The sequence below is a fragment of the Synchiropus splendidus genome, chromosome 18 (assembly GCF_027744825.2).
Source record: "Synchiropus splendidus isolate RoL2022-P1 chromosome 18, RoL_Sspl_1.0, whole genome shotgun sequence".
In the NCBI taxonomy this organism is placed as follows: Eukaryota; Metazoa; Chordata; class Actinopteri; order Syngnathiformes; family Callionymidae; genus Synchiropus; species Synchiropus splendidus.
This window is the reverse complement of record NC_071351.1, coordinates 9,008,977-9,031,449: the sequence shown is the minus strand read 5'-3', so window position 1 is coordinate 9,031,449 and position 22,473 is coordinate 9,008,977. Positions and strand designations below refer to the sequence as shown.

General features: G+C 44.3%; 3 protein-coding genes across 4 annotated transcripts; 1 reads left to right on the top strand and 2 right to left on the bottom strand.

Moving 5' to 3' along the window:
* Positions 1–604: 604 nt before the first annotated feature.
* On the top strand, positions 605–4,936 carry ca6 (carbonic anhydrase VI). Its single transcript, XM_053849302.1, has 10 exons — positions 605–802; positions 1,051–1,230; positions 1,535–1,683; positions 2,530–2,625; positions 2,947–3,013; positions 3,071–3,228; positions 3,651–3,777; positions 3,856–3,939; positions 4,038–4,067; positions 4,178–4,936. Exons 1-10 carry the CDS (start codon positions 715–717, stop codon positions 4,807–4,809), a joined length of 1,611 nt encoding a protein of 536 aa, XP_053705277.1. The 5' UTR covers positions 605–714; the 3' UTR covers positions 4,810–4,936.
* slc2a1a (solute carrier family 2 member 1a) lies at positions 4,895–8,842 on the bottom strand. The gene is made up of 12 exons (XM_053849303.1): positions 8,758–8,842; positions 8,592–8,690; positions 8,317–8,477; positions 8,130–8,254; positions 7,322–7,474; positions 7,097–7,222; positions 6,831–7,018; positions 6,652–6,762; positions 6,477–6,578; positions 5,971–6,046; positions 5,760–5,887; positions 4,895–5,611 (listed from the first exon to the last, which is right to left on the bottom strand). Exons 1-12 carry the CDS (start codon positions 8,800–8,802, stop codon positions 5,387–5,389), a joined length of 1,539 nt encoding a protein of 512 aa, XP_053705278.1. The 5' UTR covers positions 8,803–8,842; the 3' UTR covers positions 4,895–5,386.
* Positions 8,843–10,409: 1,567 nt separating this feature from the next.
* gpr157 (G protein-coupled receptor 157) lies at positions 10,410–13,216 on the bottom strand. 2 transcript variants are annotated; one of them, XM_053849538.1, is made up of 4 exons: positions 12,693–13,216; positions 11,124–11,337; positions 10,856–11,050; positions 10,410–10,796 (listed from the first exon to the last, which is right to left on the bottom strand). In XM_053849538.1, exons 1-4 carry the CDS (start codon positions 13,058–13,060, stop codon positions 10,599–10,601), a joined length of 975 nt encoding a protein of 324 aa, XP_053705513.1. In that variant the 5' UTR covers positions 13,061–13,216; the 3' UTR covers positions 10,410–10,598. The 2 variants fall into 2 exon arrangements, with proteins under 2 accessions (XP_053705513.1, XP_053705514.1); XM_053849539.1 differs by having other exon boundaries at positions 11,148–11,337.
* Between the last annotated feature and the right edge of the window lie 9,257 nt (positions 13,217–22,473).

Sequence of the window (22,473 nt, the reverse complement as noted above, 5' to 3'; positions counted from 1 at the left end):
CAATTTAATGGCACAATACCACACACTAAAAGCTCACCTTACCAGCCATATGTTTCTCACTAAAACATTAACACAATTGTTAATGCACATGGTGGCATTACAGCAGTTACATTTAAGGTGTGTCTCAAGTGTGGGAGTTTCCCCACATTGTGACTATAAATCGTTCATGCTGAAGACAAAAAGACTGTCTGGCTGCCATTCAGTGATTTAATAAGCATTGGAATTAAATTTAAGATGTGAATTCAATTTGTCTCATGCCAAAGTGGATAGATTTGTTTCTCAGAGGCGGTTGACAGCTCAGTTTTTCAACATGTTGTGGCTGGTTTGTGCAGGTGATTCACGATTTCATTCTCACCACTTCCTCACATGAATGGCCTGAATTCTCCAGATAACACCTGGATCTTCATTCTCATGAAAGCTAATCGAAAATGACAGCAACATTTCCTGTAATCAAATCAGATATGAAACCCCACACTTTTGTAACGACCATTCATGACGCCACCCTCCACTTTCAAAACTATTTTCCTGTTTGGGGACAGACTTTTCCACTAACACAAGTTCGCCAAGCTTGTCTCCTATTTGGGTGAAAAGCGTGCAGCTGACTCTTGAGGAGGTGTTGGCAAACGCTCGGGGAGGTTTCACCTCCTCCTTTCATTCCTACTTTAAATCCAAAAAGCCTGCGCGAGGTGTGAGTCCTGCACAACAGGCGCAGCGATGGAGGTATTCGCTCTTCTCTCCGGAGTTTTGGTCAGCGTGGTCACTGCTGGGATCCCTCACGATGGAATACACTGGACATACACAGGTAGGGAGCTTAGTTAGAGACTATTTTTTTAGGTATTCAGAATTACAGCGTGAAGCGCCCGTGCGTAAAATTGCGCCGCGGATTATCTGGTGCGTAATGAATCGTAGCTCACTCCTTTTGCTTTCAGTAAGACAAGTGTTGAGAAATAGTAGAGTTTTCTTTCAGTTTCAACGAAATTTATTGTAAAATCTGCTTGAGCGCGCAAAATGAAGATTGTATTTTCTTTATCTTAATGGCGCTCGTATTAGAGGGGGCTTTGGACCAGATGCACTGGCCGACCAAGTACCCAGCCTGTGGAGGGAAGAAACAGTCACCCATCGACATCCAGCGGCGCAACGTGAGGCACAACCCCGACATCCTTCAGCTGGAACTGAGCGGCTATGATGCCCAAAATGGGAACTTTCTCATGTCCAACAACGGACATTCTGGTAGGACAACAAAAATCACTCGATGCCCACAAACTATCGCTTCAGGCACAGGACCAAACACTTTATATAAACTTAAATGAGCTCAGCTGTTCTTCATGCACTGAGCCATCTATATAATCACATTCCAGCAAGTAACCGGATCTGTATATTACATACTGCATATAATCTAAACCTATTTACATCCTTTATGTTGTAGAAAATGTTTTCTTTATTCATCTGAGTTATATTTTTTGTTTCCCATAGTCACACGATGACATATCTACACATCACCCTTCAGAATCTGCTGCTTCTTTACCATGTTTAGTTCAGATTGACCTTCCTCCGACGATGAAGATCACCAAAGGTCTGCCAGGGAAATACACTGCAGTCCAGATGCACCTTCACTGGGGCGGATGGGACCTGGAGGCCAGTGGAGCAGAGCACACCATCGATGGCATCCGATACATGGCCGAGGTGCATTAAATATTGAAGAAAGTAAAGTTTGCTGCGTGACACCAGCACTGCAGACACCAGCAGAGCCTTCACATGAATGTTTGCTTCCTTTTTAAAGCTGTTAAACCCTTAATGGGCCTTAAAATAGCATGTGTAGTACTTCAAATTGCACCGTGTAAAACTTTAAAAAAGCTGCAAACGCAAGCTTGACATCACACAAGTGTTCTATCTCCTGTGCAGCATGTTTTGAAATGGGGATATAAAAATGTAATTATGGAGGAACAATTATTTCCATCATAAGGTTCAATTACAATTTTAAAATATTTGTGTTTTTTTACACTTTAAGATATAGATTCAGTGTTCATTGCATTTTACTCACAGTTAAATTAGTGGATACACTTTTCTTGACATGCCTGAGTGGAGATGGAATTAGAGCTGTCCAATTGACAATGTCAAATTGAAATGGCCCCTGCTATCATTAATGAAAACTGAAAGTTGTACTTTAAAAGCACTTTTTTTCCTCGACTGATAGCTAAACAGAAATGGTAATGAGAGACCAAAAGGTGGTTTTTCACAACTGGCTGTTAAACAGGAAAGGGAAACGCTTATGACAAATGGCGAAACTCACACCATAAAAGGAAAAAGTGGCACCAAAACATAAAAAATCATATCATTTAAGTTAAAATAATAATTCATAGGTATTTCTCAGTGTATTCTAATTATTTATCAATATAAGAGGCACTAATGATTGACGTCTGATAGTTTGTGATGCCATGATGATTGAAGTCTTTGTTTGTGTATTTGTTTGTAAAATCGTGAGTCACACTTTGGCTCCTACCAGCGCCATGTTTCCACTTTCTCTTCCAGCTCCATGTCGTCCATTACAACTCTGACAAGTACAAGAGCTTCACAGAGGCCCGAGATAAGCCCGATGGCTTGGCTGTGCTGGCCTTTTTCTATGATGTAGGTATACCACTTAGGTCGGCTCCATTTGTGATTCATGACCTTTGGTCTTGGCTACACCAAGTTTCCAAACACATTGAAAAGTGACAAGTGTTTCCGACAAGTGTTTGTTACATCAGCAGCTGCAACACTGTTACCGCCACGCAGCAGTGTCGGAATGGCTCTATGGAGGATTCAGATAGCTTGGACAGGATCCCTGTCCTTGTCTCATTTTTGTTTTGAATGTTCACCCTGAGAAACAGCAGTGATAATCGGACTCCTATTCTCACTGGCCTGTCCATCAAACATGTCCTGAATGACTCACTCTGGCTGTGTTTACAGGACGGTCATTTTGAAAACACCTACTACAGTGACTTCATCTCCAACCTGGAGAAAGTGAAGTACGCAGGTGAGTTTTGAATGCCTTTCATTATAGAGTCTCTTTCAAGAAATAACTCCCCAACAGGTCAGAACATGAACATATCCAGCATCAACGTGCGTTCCATGCTGCCTGAGAACCTCAACCACTTCTTCAGGTACCAGGGCTCCCTCACCACGCCTCCCTGCTATGAGAGCATCCTCTGGACCGTGTTCGACACCCCCATCACTCTCTCACATAACCAGGTACTAACTAGCGTCCTGGTGAGTGAATGAGCAAAGAAATCCAGTGGTGAGGACTGGGAAGCTAGCTAGCTAATTTGCTTTATCAAAGATGACAGCTTGTTTAACCATAACAATGCTATGTTGTAAATCATCTCTTTCAACTTGGACCTGAGGGGCCAGGGAGGTTCACAGGGCTCAGAGGGATTTGTTACAAAGAGCTTGTGAGACAGTGCTCTGACCAAAATAAGACATGAAAGCCTTCACTTGCTCCTTCACAACCTCATCCAAAGTGATGAGTTCTTCTCCGCTCAGAAGGCTGTGACCTTCCCTTCCACCTGCAGACTTTCTTTACTCCCTTTCAGCGGCAGGTCTCTGTCGCCCAGAAGAGAGCGGGTTGGAGAAATTCTGGGGTGGATTCTTGCACTTGTCTTGTGATTTCTCAGATCCGAAAACTAGAGAGCACACTGATGGACATGGACAACAAGACTCTGTGGAATGACTATCGCATTGCTCAACCACTCAACGACCGCGTGGTGGAGTCTTCTTTCCTGCCACGGCTTGGAAAAGGAAGTGCGTAGTCATTACTGGTGTGAACAGTAGATTTCCAGTGCAATTTGTCAAAGAGAATAAGTTAATTTGTCTCTTCAGCTTTTTGTCGTCAGGATGAAATTGAATCAAAGCTTCTGAAGATTGAAGGTTTGATCACGTCACTTGGAAAGAACGTGCTCTCAGGTGCGTTATAAAGAAGAGTGAAGTTTGTATTTCTGATGAAAATATTGAATCCTGTTTGGACTGCGCTAGAGTGAAGGCTGTTGTCTGTTGCTCTTTAGGAGGCCATAAACCCAGACCTCCAAAACATGGTGAGTGATGTTTGGTTAAAATGTAGCAGAAATATGGCCACCTATGAGGCTATGACCAAACATATGCAGTGTTCAGTGACACTGAAAAGTTCTGCTCTTCCTGTCCAAAGAGTCCCAAGCGCTGTTCCCTCTGGTGCTGAACTTTGATGTGCAGGACTACAGCAGTTATGCGCTGGCCCGCCTGGATCACCAGATGGCGCTGGACTCCTTCACCGCTTGCATGCATGTCCTTCCTCAGGTCGAGGGGGTGCACACAGTTCTATCGTACTCCAGCAACGGCAACGACAATGAGCTGATGATCTCCATCAGCGATGGCCGAGTTGGCAAAGAGGTGGGGCTCTGGATCGGCAATGAGTTTGTCAACCTGCCGCATAACTTTAGATCTCAAGGCTGGACCAACTTCTGCGTCACCTGGTCGTCCCACACGGGAGGTGCAGAACTGTGGATCAACGGCATGGTTGGGGAGCAACGCTACCTGAAGAGTGGCTACACTCTTGCACATGGTGGCATCTTCATCTTGGGGAAAGACCAGGACGGATACCTGGGAATCTCAAGCAGCGACGCCTTTGCTGGGAAGATGACTGACGTGAACGTGTGGGACTATGTGCTCACCATGGCAGACATCCGGGATCAGATGTCCTGTGAGAACACCCCCCCGGTGGGGAACGTGTTCAGCTGGGGGACCACCAAAATGAGTCTGTACGGAGGCGTGCAGCTGGACGGCCAGTACAGATGTTCCTGAGAAAAGCAGCTGCACATAGAAATGATGTAAGAATTTCACAGTGTATTTAGTGAGGTCCTGCAGCAATATTTAAATACTTTGTATCTTACAGCCACAACCACATCTTGTTTAAATCTGAGTGTCATCAATAAACGTGCTGAAGACAATGTTGTCTTGTTTAATAAATCAAATAATTCAAACATAAAACAATGGCTGCCAATTGTTTCTTCCTCCTACCAGATCCTTCAGAAATTCCACTGGAAAAGTGCTTGTGAACACAAGTGATGGAAATTTACATTAAATAAACATCTGCAGACCATTTACAACCACAAAAATAGGGCAAGTGAACGCGTTCTTCATCCTCAGCTGTAAAAGCTGTTGGTTGAGCAGAGAATGAGCTTGTTTAACCATAACAATGTTATATTGCACACCATCTCTTTCAACTTGGACCTGAGGGGCCAGGGAGGTTCACAGGACACCAAGGGATCGCCATGTTTGCTACAAAGAGCTTGTGAGGCTATGCTCTGACAAAAATAAGACATGAAAGTCTTCACTCTCTCCTTTACAACCCGGTCCAAAGTGATGACTTCCGCTCCGCTCAGAAGGCCGTGACCTTCCCTTCCTCCCGCAGACTTTCTTTACTCCCTTTCAGCGGCAGGTCTCCGTCGCCCAGCTTGATCTCCACTTTGTTCCTTCTAGCAAACATCTGGCAGATCTCCAGGAAGGTCTTATTCTTGGTCTCAGGCACCAGCAGCCAGATGTAGACCAGTGTGGCCAGACAGATGCAGGAGAAGATGATGAAGCTGTAGGAGCCCAGGCCTCTCTGGAGGACAAGAGGAGACACACTTAGGAAAACATACCTATACCTATTGAGCTGTCTGTAAAATATCAGCAAAACGTGATGATCCATTGAAGCTCAGCGCTTTATCAACTTTATTGAGTCAAATTTAGCCAGCAAGATCAAGACTGACCTCCATGAAGGGGAAGACCAGACCCACAGTGAAGTTGGACAGCCAATGAACTGATCCTGCCACCATGAATGCGGCGGGCCTCGCTGACTGCCGGAACATCTCTGTTGTCACGACATATGGGATTGGACCTGTTGCAGACAGACGCCTGTCATGATGATGTCACGGCTACTACACAGCCACCACTGTCATTATGGGTGTCTAGAGCACTCACTCGGTCCAATAGCATGTCCGATGACATAGATGATGACGCATGTGATGCTGATGTAAGGCATCCACGTCACACTGTCCTGTTGACACACAAAAACACTGGTTTAAGAATGTGTGTTGCTACACAATGCTATAGAGGACAGGGGTGATGTTGAAGCTCTAGTTCTGTATGTTCAGCTGGAGAGAGTCTTGTGGTGCATTAGAAATCAAAATATCATATATAAGAACATAAATAATAAAATACCTCTTATTGAATCTAAATGGATCCTACTGCATCATAAAATGTGAATAAAAATAAGAAAATGTATGTATTTATTTTTAAAACTGTTATTTTAGTAACTAATACAAGAAGTAATCGTACACGTATTATATCATGGATCTAAAGTGAAATTCAACAAAGTAATATACAGTATTTAATTGAAAAAGTGCACAGTGTTGTTTCAATAAGACTATTAAACCACTAGATGGCAGCATTACACTAAGGCTATTCTCTGATATTGCTTCTCTTACCTGGAAGTTGAGGGCCACCGTGAGGAGCACACAGGCCCCACAGCAAATCCCAAAACCCAGCAGCAGAAGCAGTCTTCGCCCTGAAGCCTCAACTATGAAAACCTAACTCAGAAATATATGGTAAATGACTCAAGTTTGGTAAGTTAAGAGTGAAAAACGATGGAACTTGACCCACAGCGGCGACAGTCATGAAGACATTCACAGCTCCAGTTCCTACGGTGACGTACTGGATGTCGTTTGGTTTAACTCCAGCACTGGCGTAGATGTTATCTGCGTAGTAATAGATCTAAGAAACAGAAGTGGTGCAGGTGAGACAAGAGGAACGAAGCCCGAAATTATCATTGTCTGACATACGGCGTTGACCCCTGACAGCTGTTGACCCATGTTCATGACGATGATGGAGATCAGCTGCCAGCGAAGAGAGCGCTGGGTGAGCAGGGAGACCACCGACAGGTGGCCCTCGGCCTTCTCCGACTGATCCTCCAGGCGCATTTCCAACAGCTCCTCAGACACGTCGTCCAGTCCACGCAGCCGCTGTAGGGCTGTAATGCATTATAATGTGTGACGACTGTCATCATGAGCAAGTAGATTTTGAGAGTCAACACTGCAATTTAAGGCACCTTTCTCTGCAGTGGCTTCGTCTCCCTTCTGGATGAGCGTGTATCTGGGACTCTCCGGGAAAAAAGGCAGCAGAAGAAGCTCTATCAGGGCTGGGATACCGGTCAGGCCCAGCATAAGGGTCCACCCTGAACACAGTGTGGTCTGAGTCAGAGCTTACTACTTGTATTCATGGTGTCTATTGCAACAGGACTTGAACAGGAGTCCTCTGCAGCAGCAGTCAGCACCTGTCCTGTTGCCCAGAATGTGTTTGATGCCCAGAACCTGAGCGCTCAGGATGCCAATGGTGATGAAGAGTTGTGGTACGATGCCAATGGCTCCTCTCAGATTTTTGGGAGCAAGTTCACCCAGATACATGGGAACTACGTTGGAGGACAGACCTGCAAAAACAAATATGAGTACAGAGAAATAAATATAACTGCCAGACACCAGGGCCAAGCGTGAGTGTGTCATGTGGTCTGTCGATGCTGCTGCAAGCTTTGTCGTATTTTCAAAGTTTCTGGAACAACAGATGCTTTGGGGAATCCTTGTGACAACTTTCATGTGTGTTTAATAATGTCCTGCTTTATATCAAATATAATACACTGGATTCCTTTTATCATCGGTCATTATTTTTGGGTAAAAATTGTTTACAAACATGCATATGAAATAATAATTTTGTGCCACTATATCAAGGCTTCTTGTCTTGTCATTCTTTGTTTTTCTATTTAAATAAGAAAAAGGGTTTAGAGCAGGAAACTTTGAGGTCACGCTAGTGAGCTGTCTAAAGGGACTCAAGCTGATTTCTGAGCCTGACTTCGACCCATGTCTGCAGACCATCCACAGCGCCAGACTGTGTGGAGCAAAGTAAGGATATTTATCTCTCCAGCTGTCCAGCGAGAAACTGGGACAGTCTGAGGTTTGAACCAGAGTTTCTAACAGAGGCCCTGTTTTTATTTCCAGACTCCATTTTAGCTATGTTTCCACAAGTGGGCCAGACAGTCCTGGCTGACACTGGGAACAGCTCGTGCTACAAACAAGTGAAAAGGTTCAGACCTGCACAGATGCCCACGATGAATCTAGCCACGATGATGATCTCATAAGACTTGGCCACCTCACTGACTCCCATCATGATCGCCGGGACAATGGAGAAGATGTTGTTGAAGAGGAGGGTGCCCTTTCTGAAAGGTTGCCATGGAAATGAATCATAAAAGCCAAGGGACGACTTTAGATGCAGCATTACCTTCCCAGTTTGTTGACCAGCGGCGCTACCATGAGAGACCCAAAGAACCCGCCCAGTGGATACATGGACACAGACAGAGACCACAACAGCGTGAGGAGGTTCTCCTCCATCACAGAGCCGTACCTCTCCAGGTAGGTGGTGGTGTAGAACTCCTGCATTAACTGAAGTGAGAAAATGCCATGTCAGGCCTGGAGAGACAACTGGTCCGGACCCAGCAGGCCACTGACCCATGTTCCCTGCCACTCTCTAGTCACACTTCAGACTTCACAGGTTACCTTGGCCGGAGAGTTGATCACAGCTACGTTGTATCCATACTGGAAGGATGATCCAAACGCAGATATCAGAGTGGCCAACAGCAGCACTGGAGTCAGCCTCTGAGCAACAAACAAACTTCATTGAACGACTGTTACAGCTCTGGAAAGGTGATGTGGCAGTTTTCACCCCCTTCTTCTCCTCAGGTGCGCTCCATTCCTTCGTCCCTGCCATGGTTGTTCCTACAGACACTGTCAACACGCTCAGCTGAATTCTGCACTTTGGACACCAGATCAGCAACTGCGGGTCCAGCGTTTACAACACGTTTTCCAACTGTAATACTGCTGACGCTGCTCTTCTTCTCGTTCAATGAGCTTTGGGTTGATAACTACATCGTAATAATTATACTTTTATGGTTTTATGGTTAAACAGTTGGTGTAAAGATTTTGTTTACTGAATGTTGCATAATCCATGTGTAATGAACAGGCATGCTACCTGTTCATCATGCGCCGCATGGAGCGCTGCGTCCTCACCTCAGCAAGTTCACAGCAGTCACATGATTATTTCCAACTTAATGAATGAATTGGGCGGGGCGCCAGCAGGGAGCAGACCTCTCCCATAAATGCCTGTACCTGATGTAGGTTCTTCAATGTCAGCCAAGCCTCAAGATGAACATCCTGAAGGACGGAATATTGCTGACGTGGCGGTCCTGCAGCATCATCAGCATACGCTCTTCACTTTTTTCCAGTCAACCTGGTCCCGAGAGAGTGACCTCTGCACCATTAGACTGGGGGAAATGCTACCCTTGGAAACAAAGATCCATGTCAGCAGCTCAACAACCATCATGGCGGACTTCTTAAACGCTTATCACTTTTCAGACATTTTACTCTTTCATATTTGCCATGCTTTTTGATCTCATAAGAAAGGCACTGGAGCCTTCTTTACATGAGGGTGCGATTCTCAACGTCATCATCTGAGATAAGACAGCACCAGTCATTTTTGTGTTTGTCACACTTCTGCTTTTTTTTTAAATGAGTCAACCCGTGTTCAAAGGGTTCAACCCTGCCGAACACTTTTTCCAAAACAGATCTTATGATTCATTCAGGTTGATGGAAGAGAACGACTGCTTGATGAACAGATGTGTATCAGTCAAACCAGTTGATGTGCTGACATTTGACATCAAAATAATAAAAGAGGACGAGGAAAGAGGAAACAGTTGAACAACAACTTCTTCCTTTTACACTCATGACAAGAGTTCAATGCAGTTTGTGCCCATGTTACTGAACAGCACTTCCTATATTTCAACCTATAAATCACCCACTTGATGAACTACTTGTTCATAAAATTATTTTTGGTTTATTTATACTCATTGTGTTCATTTATCTCTATTTTCTGGACAATCATTGTTTTTCATTTCAATGTATGTCCAATTTGAAAAACATACCAATTCTCTTAGACGCCTTCGATGGACTACTCAGCTTGTGCTTAACACTGGTTTGTGCATTTTTTTCACTCCAATTTCAACATGAACCAAACAACAATGCAATCTACATGTTGTTTCGGGAAGGTTTTTGGTGGACAACTGACTCATAGGTCATCAGTATGAAGTCAGAGAAGAAGGGAAGCTCACGGAACAGGATCAGGTTTCAGAGGAAGCAGGACATGTGATGGTGGATGACACCTCGAGACCACCATGGCATAGATGCTGCCCAGTTAAATTTAGTCAACTGTTGCTTATGTTTGGGTGACACACTGACACAAGAATCACGAGGGATATTTTTAAAAGTCATGAAATAGCAGCATGAGAGAGAGAGTGCTCAGAGGAAAAGGCTTTGTATCAATGAAATTATTTATTCATTTCTCCACTAGCAATTCAGTCATACAGGCTATTAGGAACATACAAAATTGAGAAATCCATGCCTCCAACTGAAGTCGTACAATAGTATCTATAACAAAGTCAATCTACAGACAAGAACATGAAGAAGTTCTGAGCCAAGTTAGCTGTTGAACTCCAAAGTATTCTCCGCACATCATCTCGCTCCATCCTCTTCTGGTGTAATGGATGGCTCCTGTTCTGGCAGCGCTCCCTGAGGGGCGCTCTGTAAGTATTCCTCAGTTCTGCACTTGGAGCAGCAGCAGAATGTCGAGCAGAGCCGCCTCCGGATCGGTTGTGTGAAGAATACAAACATGACACAGTTGGCGGCTCCCTGCAGAGTGTTCCCGATCCCCTGTGGGAGGAAGGCCATCAGCCCACTTTGTGACTCGGATGCCGAGCAAATCAACTCACATGTAGAGTGACCAGCACTGGGTTCCATCTTGCTGGCGAGTCGGCCAGCAGCAGAATAAATCGCACGGTACTCCAGATGCGCAGAGTGATGAAGATGATTGGAATGAGTGTCAGTTTCACGTCAGCCATGGAAGTGAAGGGGTGCGACTGCAGTCTGGTGGCCAAGATCGGGCGATACTCGGACAGGGCAGCATGCTGCAGGACCAAAGGAACACAACATTATAGACTGAGGAAATAATTTAAAAAAAACTCTCAATAAACTACTGACGGCGATGTGGATGTGTCTCCTGACCAGGATGTAGAGCACCGGGAGGGTCAGATACGCCATGAACTCCCAGATCTTCCCAGTCAGCAGCATCCACACAACCCGGTCGTGGATGTTAATCTTGACCCAGCACCAGCCCACCGACACCTCCGACGCATCATAGCCAATCTTGCCGAGACACACCGCCGCTACAGTGATGACCAGAGGAACACCCCAGCTGAACAAAAACAATCAATTAAACACCGTCTGGTTGGAGGGTTTAACAACACGTGATCGGTCACTTCACCATTATGTGCTTTTATAAGCTTTAACATCAAATAAAACACAGAAGACAGGAATGCTTCAAAAGGCACAGAGCACAGTCCACAGCATGGAATGAATAGTTTTCACCACACCTTACAAGTCAACCTAAATTTGAGAACAACCTTTGACACTGTTGAGAGGAACATAAAATAACTCTTCTGCAGTCTGTGCTCATCTGACCACTGAAGAGGAGAAGTAGTTAAATGAGCAGAGAGGAAACTCATTTCGACAATTACTGGTCTTCTCATTCTGACGGTTTGTTTCATTCGCAGAGACGGCTTAAAAAAGTCCCATCGGAGACCTGGAGCTGAGGAGCTACGTCTCCGATGGGACAATTGCTGTTGTTCACAAACCCTTAACACATTGCCCTTCTTTACGGATTACAGCTTAATCTGGCTCGGGAATGTCTCAGATCTCGGACTGCTGCACAAGGGTGTCTTGCTTCATTAGCTAATAACAATAGATGCAGCAGATGTTTGGTGAAGAGAGGATGTGAAACCTCAAGATGGATAGAAATGCTATTTCCCACTGCATGTTTTAGTATTTATAGTACAGAGTATTATATATATATTCAATTCATAAGGTATCACAGCAGCAGGATCTACTTAACGTATGCGTGTATTAATTCCATGTTATTTAAATACATTGTCCACTAACTGCTATGGCATTGTTTATGTGCTCTCCCACTGGTTTTTTTTTTCCACAGCTCTTCCACTCACAGTAGTGATGTCCAGCATGTGGATGCCAGAGGCAAAGAAGACTCCATTGTTTGTTTGTCCTCTGTGCAATGAAATGTTATACACTCAGCCACTCTCTAGAGTGAGTCCTTTTCACTGGTTCTCAAGCTTCCATAGATTCACCTTAGTTTACTGTTTTGGCATTTCACATCTTCCATTCATTACATTCATTACACGTATAGAAATATGGACAAATAATCACATGCCACCAAAAACACACACAGACAGATGTAGACACAAGTCCATACACACAAACTCAACACAAACTCAACTCAAAAGAAATATTAATCACAAAAATACACAAAATGCTTTCATGCTTGTGGCTGAACACACACCAAAAAAATCACACAAATAGACAGGGGTAAGTACACAACCACCACACAAAACATGTAGAGAAACACACTTTCCCACACTTAAAATGGTAATTAAAACACTCACACCCAAAGACTCTATAGGCATAGGACTTTTTTCTGCGCTTTCATTCTGCCAGAAATAATTGTGGGCAAACGATGAAGAGCGCAGGGACTCTCACCTGACCAGGTGGAAGGACAGCTGCAGGCTGTCCGCGACCCTCTGGCTGGAGCGGACTATGAAGATGTAGAGGTAGACAGCGATGGCTACGGTCCAGAAGAAAGAGCTCGTGTTGGCGAAGGTGGAAATCGCTCCCTGGACGACGCACTCCGTCGAGTCCCTGTGGAAAACGCTCCACACGCCGTACGCGTACGAGACGGCAGAGAGCCAGTCTGACACGGACAGGAACACCAGCAGTTTCCTCGGGGTGGTCCTCAAATCCGACCACAGAATGTAGGTGAGGATGATCAGAGAGGAGCCCAGGAAGGAGAGACCACAGGAGACCAGGACGACCACCTGCTCCGAGAAGTACACGACTGTCTCGTTCATCGTCGACGCGTGGATTCAGCGCATGGTCGGCGACCCAAAAATAAACGCCGAAAGTCACTTCATGTTCCGTTTCTGTTGCATCACAACTCCGTGCAGACGTGTGACTCGACGACCACGGCGTTGAAAACCAAACCCGACGTCCACTCCTCCTCCTCAACAACCGGAACTCAGAAGTAAGTCAGCGGCGTCGGTCCACCTCCTCCGGAGGAACTCGTGTTGGCACTTTTGCTTCTCCTTTCTATTCTGAAGCTACTTGTCTTGTAGTTATTATCGGAGTTGCTATTTTGAATCGTCGACAAACACGCTGCTTCATACATGTTTGTTGATCGTATTAAACTTTCCTCGTGGGATTTACAATTTTATTTTTTGCAGATATGTGTTGAAGATTTTATTTATTTGGCTCCTCCTGAGTTGTTTACAAAATGCCGAACTATTTATGAACGCATTATAGTATTGTGTTTCACACGCTTCGCCACCAGTGACCACAACTGACCTTTACCCTTCCTTATTATTTTTTTTTAATGATATTTAACTGCACCCAACACCCTAGTAAATGCCGTGTGCTGACCTCTTCATACTACTGCGTTGAATTTGTCTCGAGGAACAGGCATTTAGCGTCAAAAGAACAACGAAAAGTAAATGTATTTTATTTACATGAATTCAATTGTGCAAAAAGACTCACCGTTGTAATGAAATGGTGATACATTTCAGTGTTGAAAACATGCAATTGAGACAACAAGCCGAGCCATTATTGGGTCGAGGTTCCTTATTGACTTAACGTATGCCTTGTATTCGTCTTGCCGGTAGATGGCAGCAGAGGATCAACAAGCTGGGCTGGATGCTGGGGAGATCAAGGCCATACTCTCTATGGATCACACGAGCAGTGGGATCGATGTCAGACAGGTTCCTCTCTTCTTCTTTTCTTCAGATCCTGGGCTTCTCATTGCTAAGAATTTCTGCGGCAGTATACTTGCTGATTGCTTCGTTCTCACTCCTCACAACAACCAGCTAAGACACTGCCAGAGAAAGACCCACAGCAGCCGCAACTGTCCATTCACCCCCAGCCGAGGGCGAGAAATCACCTTCACACCAAACTTGCTCGATGAATTGTTGAAGATCTTTGGCAGCTGTTATCCTGAAAGACATTGAAGATGATATTTAAAAGGTCAAAATTGTTATCCAGGTGCATTAAGATATTTTAATAGTGCAGAATAGTAGCTTCTGCTTATTTAGGGGCTCTTCTCTCATACAATCTGCTAAGCAGCAAAACTTTTACATGTTTTTAATGCCAAGTCGAGGTACATAGGACAAATCCACACGTTCATATGTACATTTTTCAAGCATGACTTTTGGACCATGGACAAGCCAGTGCAGCCAACAAGGGAATGTAACATGTCCTGCATGTGACTGTGACACATGCTACAGTCTGCTAGGCCATGTTTTTTACATTTTTTTTTATATTTTTATGGCAATCAATTCACCATGAATACACTTGGAACAAGGTAGATGATGATCAACGGTTGTGAGTTCAAGTGCCAAACATGTGAGTTCAAGTTAATGCGCCCCGTTCTCCTGAAATCTTGTTGAAATATTGAAGAGCACTCTGACCACCTTATATAACTGAAGCCCACTGATGGTGCTCCCCTCTTCCCAAACCTGACTCCTATCTTTGTATCGGTGGAGCATCACTTTAAGTGTAACAACTTTGGCAACACAAACACCCCCAAACTAAAAATAGACGCACCATGACTCATGATTCGCAGCGAAGAGCTTGAAGGTTGATTCAACTCTCAGCCTGTCTGAGTGTGTGTGTCTATAGATTGACTGTGTTTACCTAGGGGGATCGTCTAACATACCTTTGCTATCAGTTGCCTTTTCTCACTGCAGCGCTATTTTGGGCCTCCTGACTGTTCCATACCGTCCTCCCCCTGTGGAATTAGCTTTTGCTGACAAGACAACATGGACACTGAGTGATCAGGAGTGATCCCGGCAAATGGGCAGTGGAAGAGTTGGAGGGGCCGACGGTGGGAAAGACAGTAAATCACCTGATAAATGCCTCTGTGGCTTTCACCTGCAGCAACTTTGACAGGAGCGGCTCAGCGCTTTCACGGTTAAATGTGAGCCTGAAATGTAAATCAGTTTGTATTACATAAACACTGGAATGGTTCCTGAGACTTCGGGACAGTGGCACCATGGATGAGCTGAACGTATCTGTCAGCGTGCGCTCGATGACAGCTAAGCTCTCAAGGCTGACATAATTCCGAACAGGATTTAGGAAAGTGAGAGAAACAGGCAGTGATCTCTACAATGATCAAGCATTTGTGCGCCGCACACAACTCTCACGCTCGTGATGTGCTACGACTGTGGACTAAATGTGTGACATATATTCTGAAATCTTCTATTCGTCTATTATTTTGTCAGGAAGAAACATTCCATATGATTATAAGGAGTCAATTCAACCTCACAATGCCCCCCCCCCCAAAAAAAATATAAAAGAGTAAATAAAAACATGTTGCCGTTTCAACAGGGAAGTGAAGAGTAGGAACTCATGTTGAGGCCCATCAGTGGCTCAACACTGAGAACAGATCATGTGCAAGTGTGTTAAAATCATCAGCATGATAGTGATGTCAAGTCACTTGCTGTTAGCATGTGAAATACATTGCCTGTCAGATGTCATGAGTGGAGACTTATAAGTGGTTTTAAGTCTTCAGTTTTTACATTTAATTTAGATAGTTAACACTGTAACAAATTGATGCCTGTGGAGATGCATTGTTTATGAAAGCGTTAACATTCTCAATACATTAAATCATTTAAAATAAAATTGACTCTTTTCACTCAGAATTTTACTTTATATCAACAAGCAGTTTTTCTCTTTTAAATAAAATAGAATATTCAATCCTCAACAGTTTCAAAAAGAATATTCACCTTGTGTGAATATTTATGGCTTTGTATATTCAATCTCATTCAATCTAAAATAGATGTGAAAGATCATAAAATTCTTGCTGTGTGTTGGGCCGTGGCTGCTTGCTCAGGCTAACAAGGCTAATGCTGCCTGCTCCAATCCCCATTCCACACGAACCTAATCATCTTAGGTCTAACAATGACACCAGTATTACTGAAAGGACAAGTTTAGGAACTTGACCGCACACGGCACACACCCCGACTGTGTGAGTACTCAATACAGGCTTTAATTTGACTTTATTTTTAACAGCAGTCACATGATAACATTATAATTAACCAGAAATAGCGGTCCGTTGATGACTGTGACTTTGTAAGTAAATAGCGAGTGTCACCGTGAAGAACTACAAAAGGTAAAATTGATGATTATGATCATGAAATGACAGTGTCATTCCTAATTTGTCTCAGTAAAATTGGCTTAACAGCAGCAGGATTTCTGAAGAGGCCCTGAGCATCTTGTGTACGATCGCTGTGTGTAGACGCAAATTCAAAGCTTTATTTGCTTGTTTTTACAGTGTTTCTTAATATTATTGTTCTGAAAATCTTTACAAAGGAGCTAGGCATCATTTACACCCACGTCTACAAGATTGTTTTCAGCTTTTTAGTAGTCCTGAATTTGTTCGTGGTCTTGAGACTGGTCTTGTGACAACTTTTTGACAGCCTCTGCGAAAAAAAAAAACACTTGCTTAACACAGCCATGTGTTTGAACGCGCATAAAAGTATAGCTGTCCTTGTGTTTGTTTTTAGACTTGTTTCTATAGAGCCACCATGTCAACAGTGAAGCCGACTCCTAATATACAGGGCTTCCTACCACGCATCGGTAATGCTTTAGAGTTAAGATCAGGAGCTCTGTCGTTTGAGACTCAGAGTGGAGCTACCTGTTCATCTGATAGAAGAAAGACACACTTGTTGCCTTACCATCTATGTATGTCAAGCTAGGTGACAACTACTTTCCAGGACTGGATGGAAAGATTACAACCCCACTCTGGCATGGGAATGTAGTCCATTGTAGCGCCTTGTTTTTCTGTCTGTGATGCGAAATGTGTGTCTCAATATTTAACACTGAAGCGCTCAGGTTTTGTGGACGGAGAGGTGGCGGGTCATTCTGCATGGAGGTGAAGATGCTAACAAAAATAGCTTGCCGTCCAAGACGAATCGCGGAGTCACCGTGAGCAGGGGTCAGTGCCGCTAGCTTGAATCTAGGTTATCCACATTATTGAGGACGCTTAAGTTGCCATGGTGTCGTCTGAGCATGGAGACGCAGCTTCTCCGACGCTGAGGTGCAGAGTTGGAATAATGTGAGCATTAATCACGTTTACAGGCCTGTCATGATGCACACTTTTATCTCCCCACTCAAATAACCGTCCCGTGGAAAACTGCTGACTTGGGCATTTGCTGGCTTGTAATGTTATACATCACACACTTTCATTTCCAGTCGAACACTCACCGGAGACGCTCGTCCATCCTGCGCTCGGAGAAGTCCCCTCACACAGACAAACTGTTGGCCACAAGGCTCCTCTGACTCACTGGCGCTCTCAGGCAAGACAACAAGTCAAGGCATGTTCCAACACGCCGGCACAGCAGCCGGTCTGGGTGTCAGAGGCTGATCCTGGAGCAGAGGGGGAGGAGCAGAGGGTCAGAGACAGGGGGGAAACCCAGAAAGTCCTGCATGACTCAGCCTCACTTTCGCACATGAATGCAACATTTAGGTGTTTCTGTTTTAAGAAACAGAGTTGACCATCTCACTCCAGTGATCCGGAAAACACACATTTACTCGATGTAGCTTTTTACATGTGTTTTCTTTCCAGAAAAATGCAGGATAAAAAGCGTCTTTCAATTCAATTTGAATTCCCACAAACAAAAATACATCATACACATACACAAGATATTAAATAAAATAAAACTTTTAAAATAGGATATTAAAAGTTTGAGGCTCGATTTAAGATTCAATATTGCCACGTGCATTGATAAACTAAAAAAAAAAGTCATGTCCTGACATGAAAGTGTGGCAAAAAAGCTGGGAAGGGTCATTCTTCATGATGAAATATCGCTGAATAATTCCAAATACTGGAAGCAGATTGCTTACTGCGCTGCTTCTTTTGTTACGTCTGTGTTGTGATGGAGTTACTGGTTAAAGGGTTAATTTAGAGCCTCATTCATGCTCCCACAGACAACCTCAGATTGACTCTTTAATGCTCCGCAGCAAGGTCACGGAAGCGGCGAGCTGGCTACCGCAGGGTTGCTGATTCATCAGATAGTGCAGCACAATAAGAGGTCGCATCAGTCTACCACAAATTCTCATTAATATGAATTATGACTGTGGCAATGTAATTGTGGAGTTGGAGGGGGTGTTCAATGTCAAAGATGGGATTTGTATATATGTATTTTTTAATGTTTTGTTGTGTTGTTTTCCATCCAAGTGACGGCGCTAAGCCATAATCTTTTTAACAATCTGTTAAAGCTGTCTTGAATTTGGGAGCAGGAGCACTGCACAGTGATTAAATTCATAACTAATAGTAGGTCACCACCATGGATGATGAAGGTGTTGGAGAAAAAAAAATTGCCTTTAATAGATAATTTTACTCCGAACAATGATAAGATGTTTAATATGAGGTGACCAATAATGAGATGAGGTAAATATTTGACAAGACTGCAGTGGACTTTACTTATTTTTGAATTGCCGCCTATAAAAATGTCACAATATTCAAATCAAAGTTGAGTTGTTCTTTATGCACTATGAAGACATTTTTGTTTATTATTCCCTTTTTACATTATTTTTTATTTGGTTTAGTCATCTCTTCTGTATCCCATACTGCATATATATATATATATATATATATATCACAAGTTTTTAGACAGATGAGCCTTCACTCATACTGAAGTGATTGTTTTGCAGAGCTGCTGTCCTACTTTTCTTTTTGAAGAAGGATGCAAGTCCGTCTCTGCAGGAAGAGAACTGATCACTTGGCAGATTCTCGGTGCAGAGTTAGGAACCAGCGCCGCAAAACTCACCTGCTCGTCTGGCAGACATCAAACCCTGCTTTAATGCTTCACAGCCTTTATCAATCTTTCATGTGCAGGGTGACGTCAAGAGCAGTCCTTATGAACTTAAACACATGCAGTACATGTTTACACTGAATATATATTGTCCAAGGCAAATCATGGATTATTATGGATACAGCTGGTCAATAAATAACCAGATATTGATATGAAATTAAAGTGGTTTGTGTTAAAAAAAAAAAAAATAAATATATATATATATAAATGTTTTAAAAAGAATTTGTCAAGTGGATTATTGAAATTTTGAAGTTGAATTTACACCTGAATTTATGTATTTATATATATATTTTAAAAACTATGCTGACTCCAAAATTTCTTTTAAGAAAGTGGAGTTAGGTGCAAACAATTTTGTAAGTTTTGATTACAACTAAACCTTTAAAACACACAAAAGACATTTCATATTCCTGCTACACCACCCGATGGTGCGTTCACTGACCTAAAGATCATGATAGATCATTTTAGCGCAGCTCAAAACAACATTGACAACTTGACGAAAGAAAGTGTAAATTAGCACTAACTAATTATGAATTGTTTGAGTTAATAAACTAGCTAGTAAATCTGTCATCACCTGAAGAAGCACACTGCACACATTTGCTTTGACAAAGCGAGCAGTTGTTTCACCATCGTTCATCATTAACATGTGTATAATTGTGCGTCGTGTATTACTAAAGTGTGAGTGCTGTGAGCAGCAGTGAGCTTCTGACAAACTCATCGATTCACCTTGCTACCAGGGGTCATATATCAGCACGGAGGCCTGACGCTGTGTCAGCCGAGGTGAAGTGGGGGGGGGAAGCAACCCCTCACCCAGCAGGGTCTGGTCTTGCTGCATCGATTACATCATCAGAACTGGAGTGCTGGAATGGGACAATGCACCAATGTGTCTGTTTGAGAAGTCAGCCACTGTCCTGTCCTGACTTTCAGTCTAGTGCCTCGGCGTCACGTGACTGACGGACTGTCTGAGAGCATCTGTGCGTGTTGGTGTGTGTGTGTGTGTGTGCCGAGAGAGTCCGACACTGCATAGCTGCTGCAGGACATTGCAGGATTGCTGCTGTCTTACCGGCTCTTGCTCTACTCTCCCTCCCTCGCTCCCTGTCCTCTCTCTCGATTCACTCAGGCAAATTGCTCAAGGAGGATGGTGGGAGCATGTGCTGCATACCTTTTCATCGGGGGGGGGGTGCCAGCATGCTGCTGAGGGGACGTATGGGGCCAACTATACCTTTGAGAGAGACAGTGGAGGCAGCAGCAGGAGAAGGAGGTGGGGGTTTGGGGGGGAAGGATTGAGGTGCAAGGAACATCAGGTGAGTGCGGCAGTTTCCTTTCCTGGCTGTGCTGCACCCACCCTCAGTGTGTGAGGGGCAGAACTGCAGATGTTCCAGGATGATGTCAGAAGCTAGAGCTAGCTTAAAGTACAGTTTGCTACCAGGCCGATCGTTCCCTCACAATAAAGGAGGGGGGAGCCCAGCGACTTGAAATGGGCTCAGGTAGACCTGCTGATGCCGCAGGGTCGACTCTCTCAAGGTCTTAGCACAGTTACCTGACGTGAACTCGGAGCACTCAATATTCAGACCAACCATCAACAGCGTGGTCTCTCCTCCATGCTATCTTTTGATGTCGGCGTAGAACCGAGAAGAGCTACCGCTAAAAGTCCGCTGTTTAAATCTGAAATTCTAGTGGCCACTTTAACTAAGTCTCTCAGAGTGACAACAGTGCATGTGGGCCGTTGACTCAAGTTGGATGGAGTTAAGCAGAACACTAGCTCTTCCCCTCGGTGATGTGCTTTCAGCAGATCTTGCTTTTGATGACAGCAAAAGTGGAACACACCGGCAAAACCAAACTTTTGGAAACGACCTCCATTCACCATCCCTCTTGTCAAATTTACTTCCTGATTTGAAGGAGAACACAACTTCCAGACTGCACCACAGCTCTCCTTGTGCCACACCAGCTGCTGGAACTGTCCATCTCAGGCTGTAACCAGTCTTATAAGCAGGTGGACTATATGGCCTTTGCTGAAAGTGCAGACAATTGAGGCATAAGCACCCTGGTCTAAGTCACACGTCGAGCACTTCCTGTGCTCTGGCTGCTCTCTGACATGCCGGCTTCTATTTCCAGCTTGTGTTAAACATGGATGAAGGAGCAGCTGAGACTGATTTCTCGTCTGCTGCCTTCATCTCTGCTGCAGAGGATGCTGAAAGTGAGGCAGGAGGAGGCATCCCCGGTCTAAACATGCCCACCGGCATGTGCTCCTCTGATCACAGGGTGATCTAGGAAGTACACCGAGGCAGAAAAGTCGACAACAATGAGGGATAGGAAGCAGATACATACCTTCAGTGTTGAACTGCAGCGGAGCAGTGGAGGAAAAGTTCTGTCCGCTCTCTCTGAGTCTCTGCTCTGATGTGCTTTGATGGCGCGGCAAAGTTGACTGCAGCATTGCCTCCTGAACAGAATGACATTGTTTGCACTCCCTCACTCCTCCTCCTGTACGCACTGGCTCCCCCTCCTCTTCCTCGCACGCTTGCTGGCAGCACAAACTGCACAGCTCAGCAGTGTTCCCCCACTGCCGCAGCAGATCCTGCATGAGCTCTGCGCATCTGAGTGGGATGGGACTTTTAAAGGGGAACGCAAACTCCAGGGTCAGCGAGCACCTCCACAGTAGCCCCCTCCCCGTCACTGCTCAGCATCAGCTCCGTAAAGGACCCCTCACTAGAGAGACCCCTTACATATTCAGCATCATTTCCCCGCTCTCTGTGAGGAGAAAGCTTTTCCTTGAGAGTGCCTTCAAAGTTGGAGCTAATTTCACCTGGATGTGTGGCGTTAAATGTTAAAATTACAGAATGTGTTGCTAGTATTAAATTAAAATGAATCCGTCCATTGCTTTGCAGCTTATTTATTATGCTGCAATGCGAGACTGAAAAATCACTTTTCAAATCTGTTTTTCAGCACAATGAGCAATCGTCATCTTTGTCGAATTCACCCTACGATCAAGTCCCCTTGAGTTAAACCCTTATTCTGCAGTTCAACCTTCCCAAAGTGCAGCGGTGAGCTAGCTCTGAACTGCAGTGCGCTTAGGAGAAGAAAAAAAAAGTAGCAATATCTCCCAATCTACCAAATTCGTCTTGTGCGCGTTTGCAAAAGTGTGAGAGAAACCATCCATCATGAAGCCAGCCAACGTGCTTGAACTTCACTTTCTGCAAAGTCTCTCAGGTTCTTCACCCTTTCGTCGATGACGTTCACACTTCGCCGGACACATCGTGGCGGCTCCATTCTAAACTGGTCCGATTGAGAACGCAGCATTTTCAGATTTCTGATTGTTTGAAGGAGCGGTGTTTCAGGTCCCACCCAAATCAACCAGGTGATTCACCGGCAAACATATAAAAGTAGTAATCAAGCCCCATCGA

Coding starts and splice junctions, on each gene's coding strand:
- slc2a1a (XM_053849303.1), bottom strand. CDS start 8,802: ATGGCAGGGACGAAGGAATGGAGCGCACCTGAGGAGAAGAAGGGG. Junction 8,255..8,316: donor CTGGTCAACAAACTGGGAAG/GTAATGCTGCAT, acceptor GCAACCTTTCAG/AAAGGGCACCCTCCTCTTCA. Junction 6,047..6,476: donor CGGTGGCCCTCAACTTCCAG/GTAAGAGAAGCA, acceptor GTGTGTCAACAG/GACAGTGTGACGTGGATGCC.
- ca6 (XM_053849302.1), top strand. CDS start 715: ATGGAGGTATTCGCTCTTCTCTCCGGAGTTTTGGTCAGCGTGGTCACT. Junction 803..1,050: donor AATACACTGGACATACACAG/GTAGGGAGCTTA, acceptor CGCTCGTATTAG/AGGGGGCTTTGGACCAGATG. Junction 1,231..1,534: donor GTCCAACAACGGACATTCTG/GTAGGACAACAA, acceptor TACCATGTTTAG/TTCAGATTGACCTTCCTCCG.
- gpr157 (XM_053849538.1), bottom strand. CDS start 13,060: ATGAACGAGACAGTCGTGTACTTCTCGGAGCAGGTGGTCGTCCTGGTC. Junction 11,338..12,692: donor CTGTCCTTCCACCTGGTCAG/GTGAGAGTCCCT, acceptor GTTTTTGTTCAG/CTGGGGTGTTCCTCTGGTCA. Junction 11,051..11,123: donor GGAGACACATCCACATCGCC/GTCAGTAGTTTA, acceptor TTGGTCCTGCAG/CATGCTGCCCTGTCCGAGTA.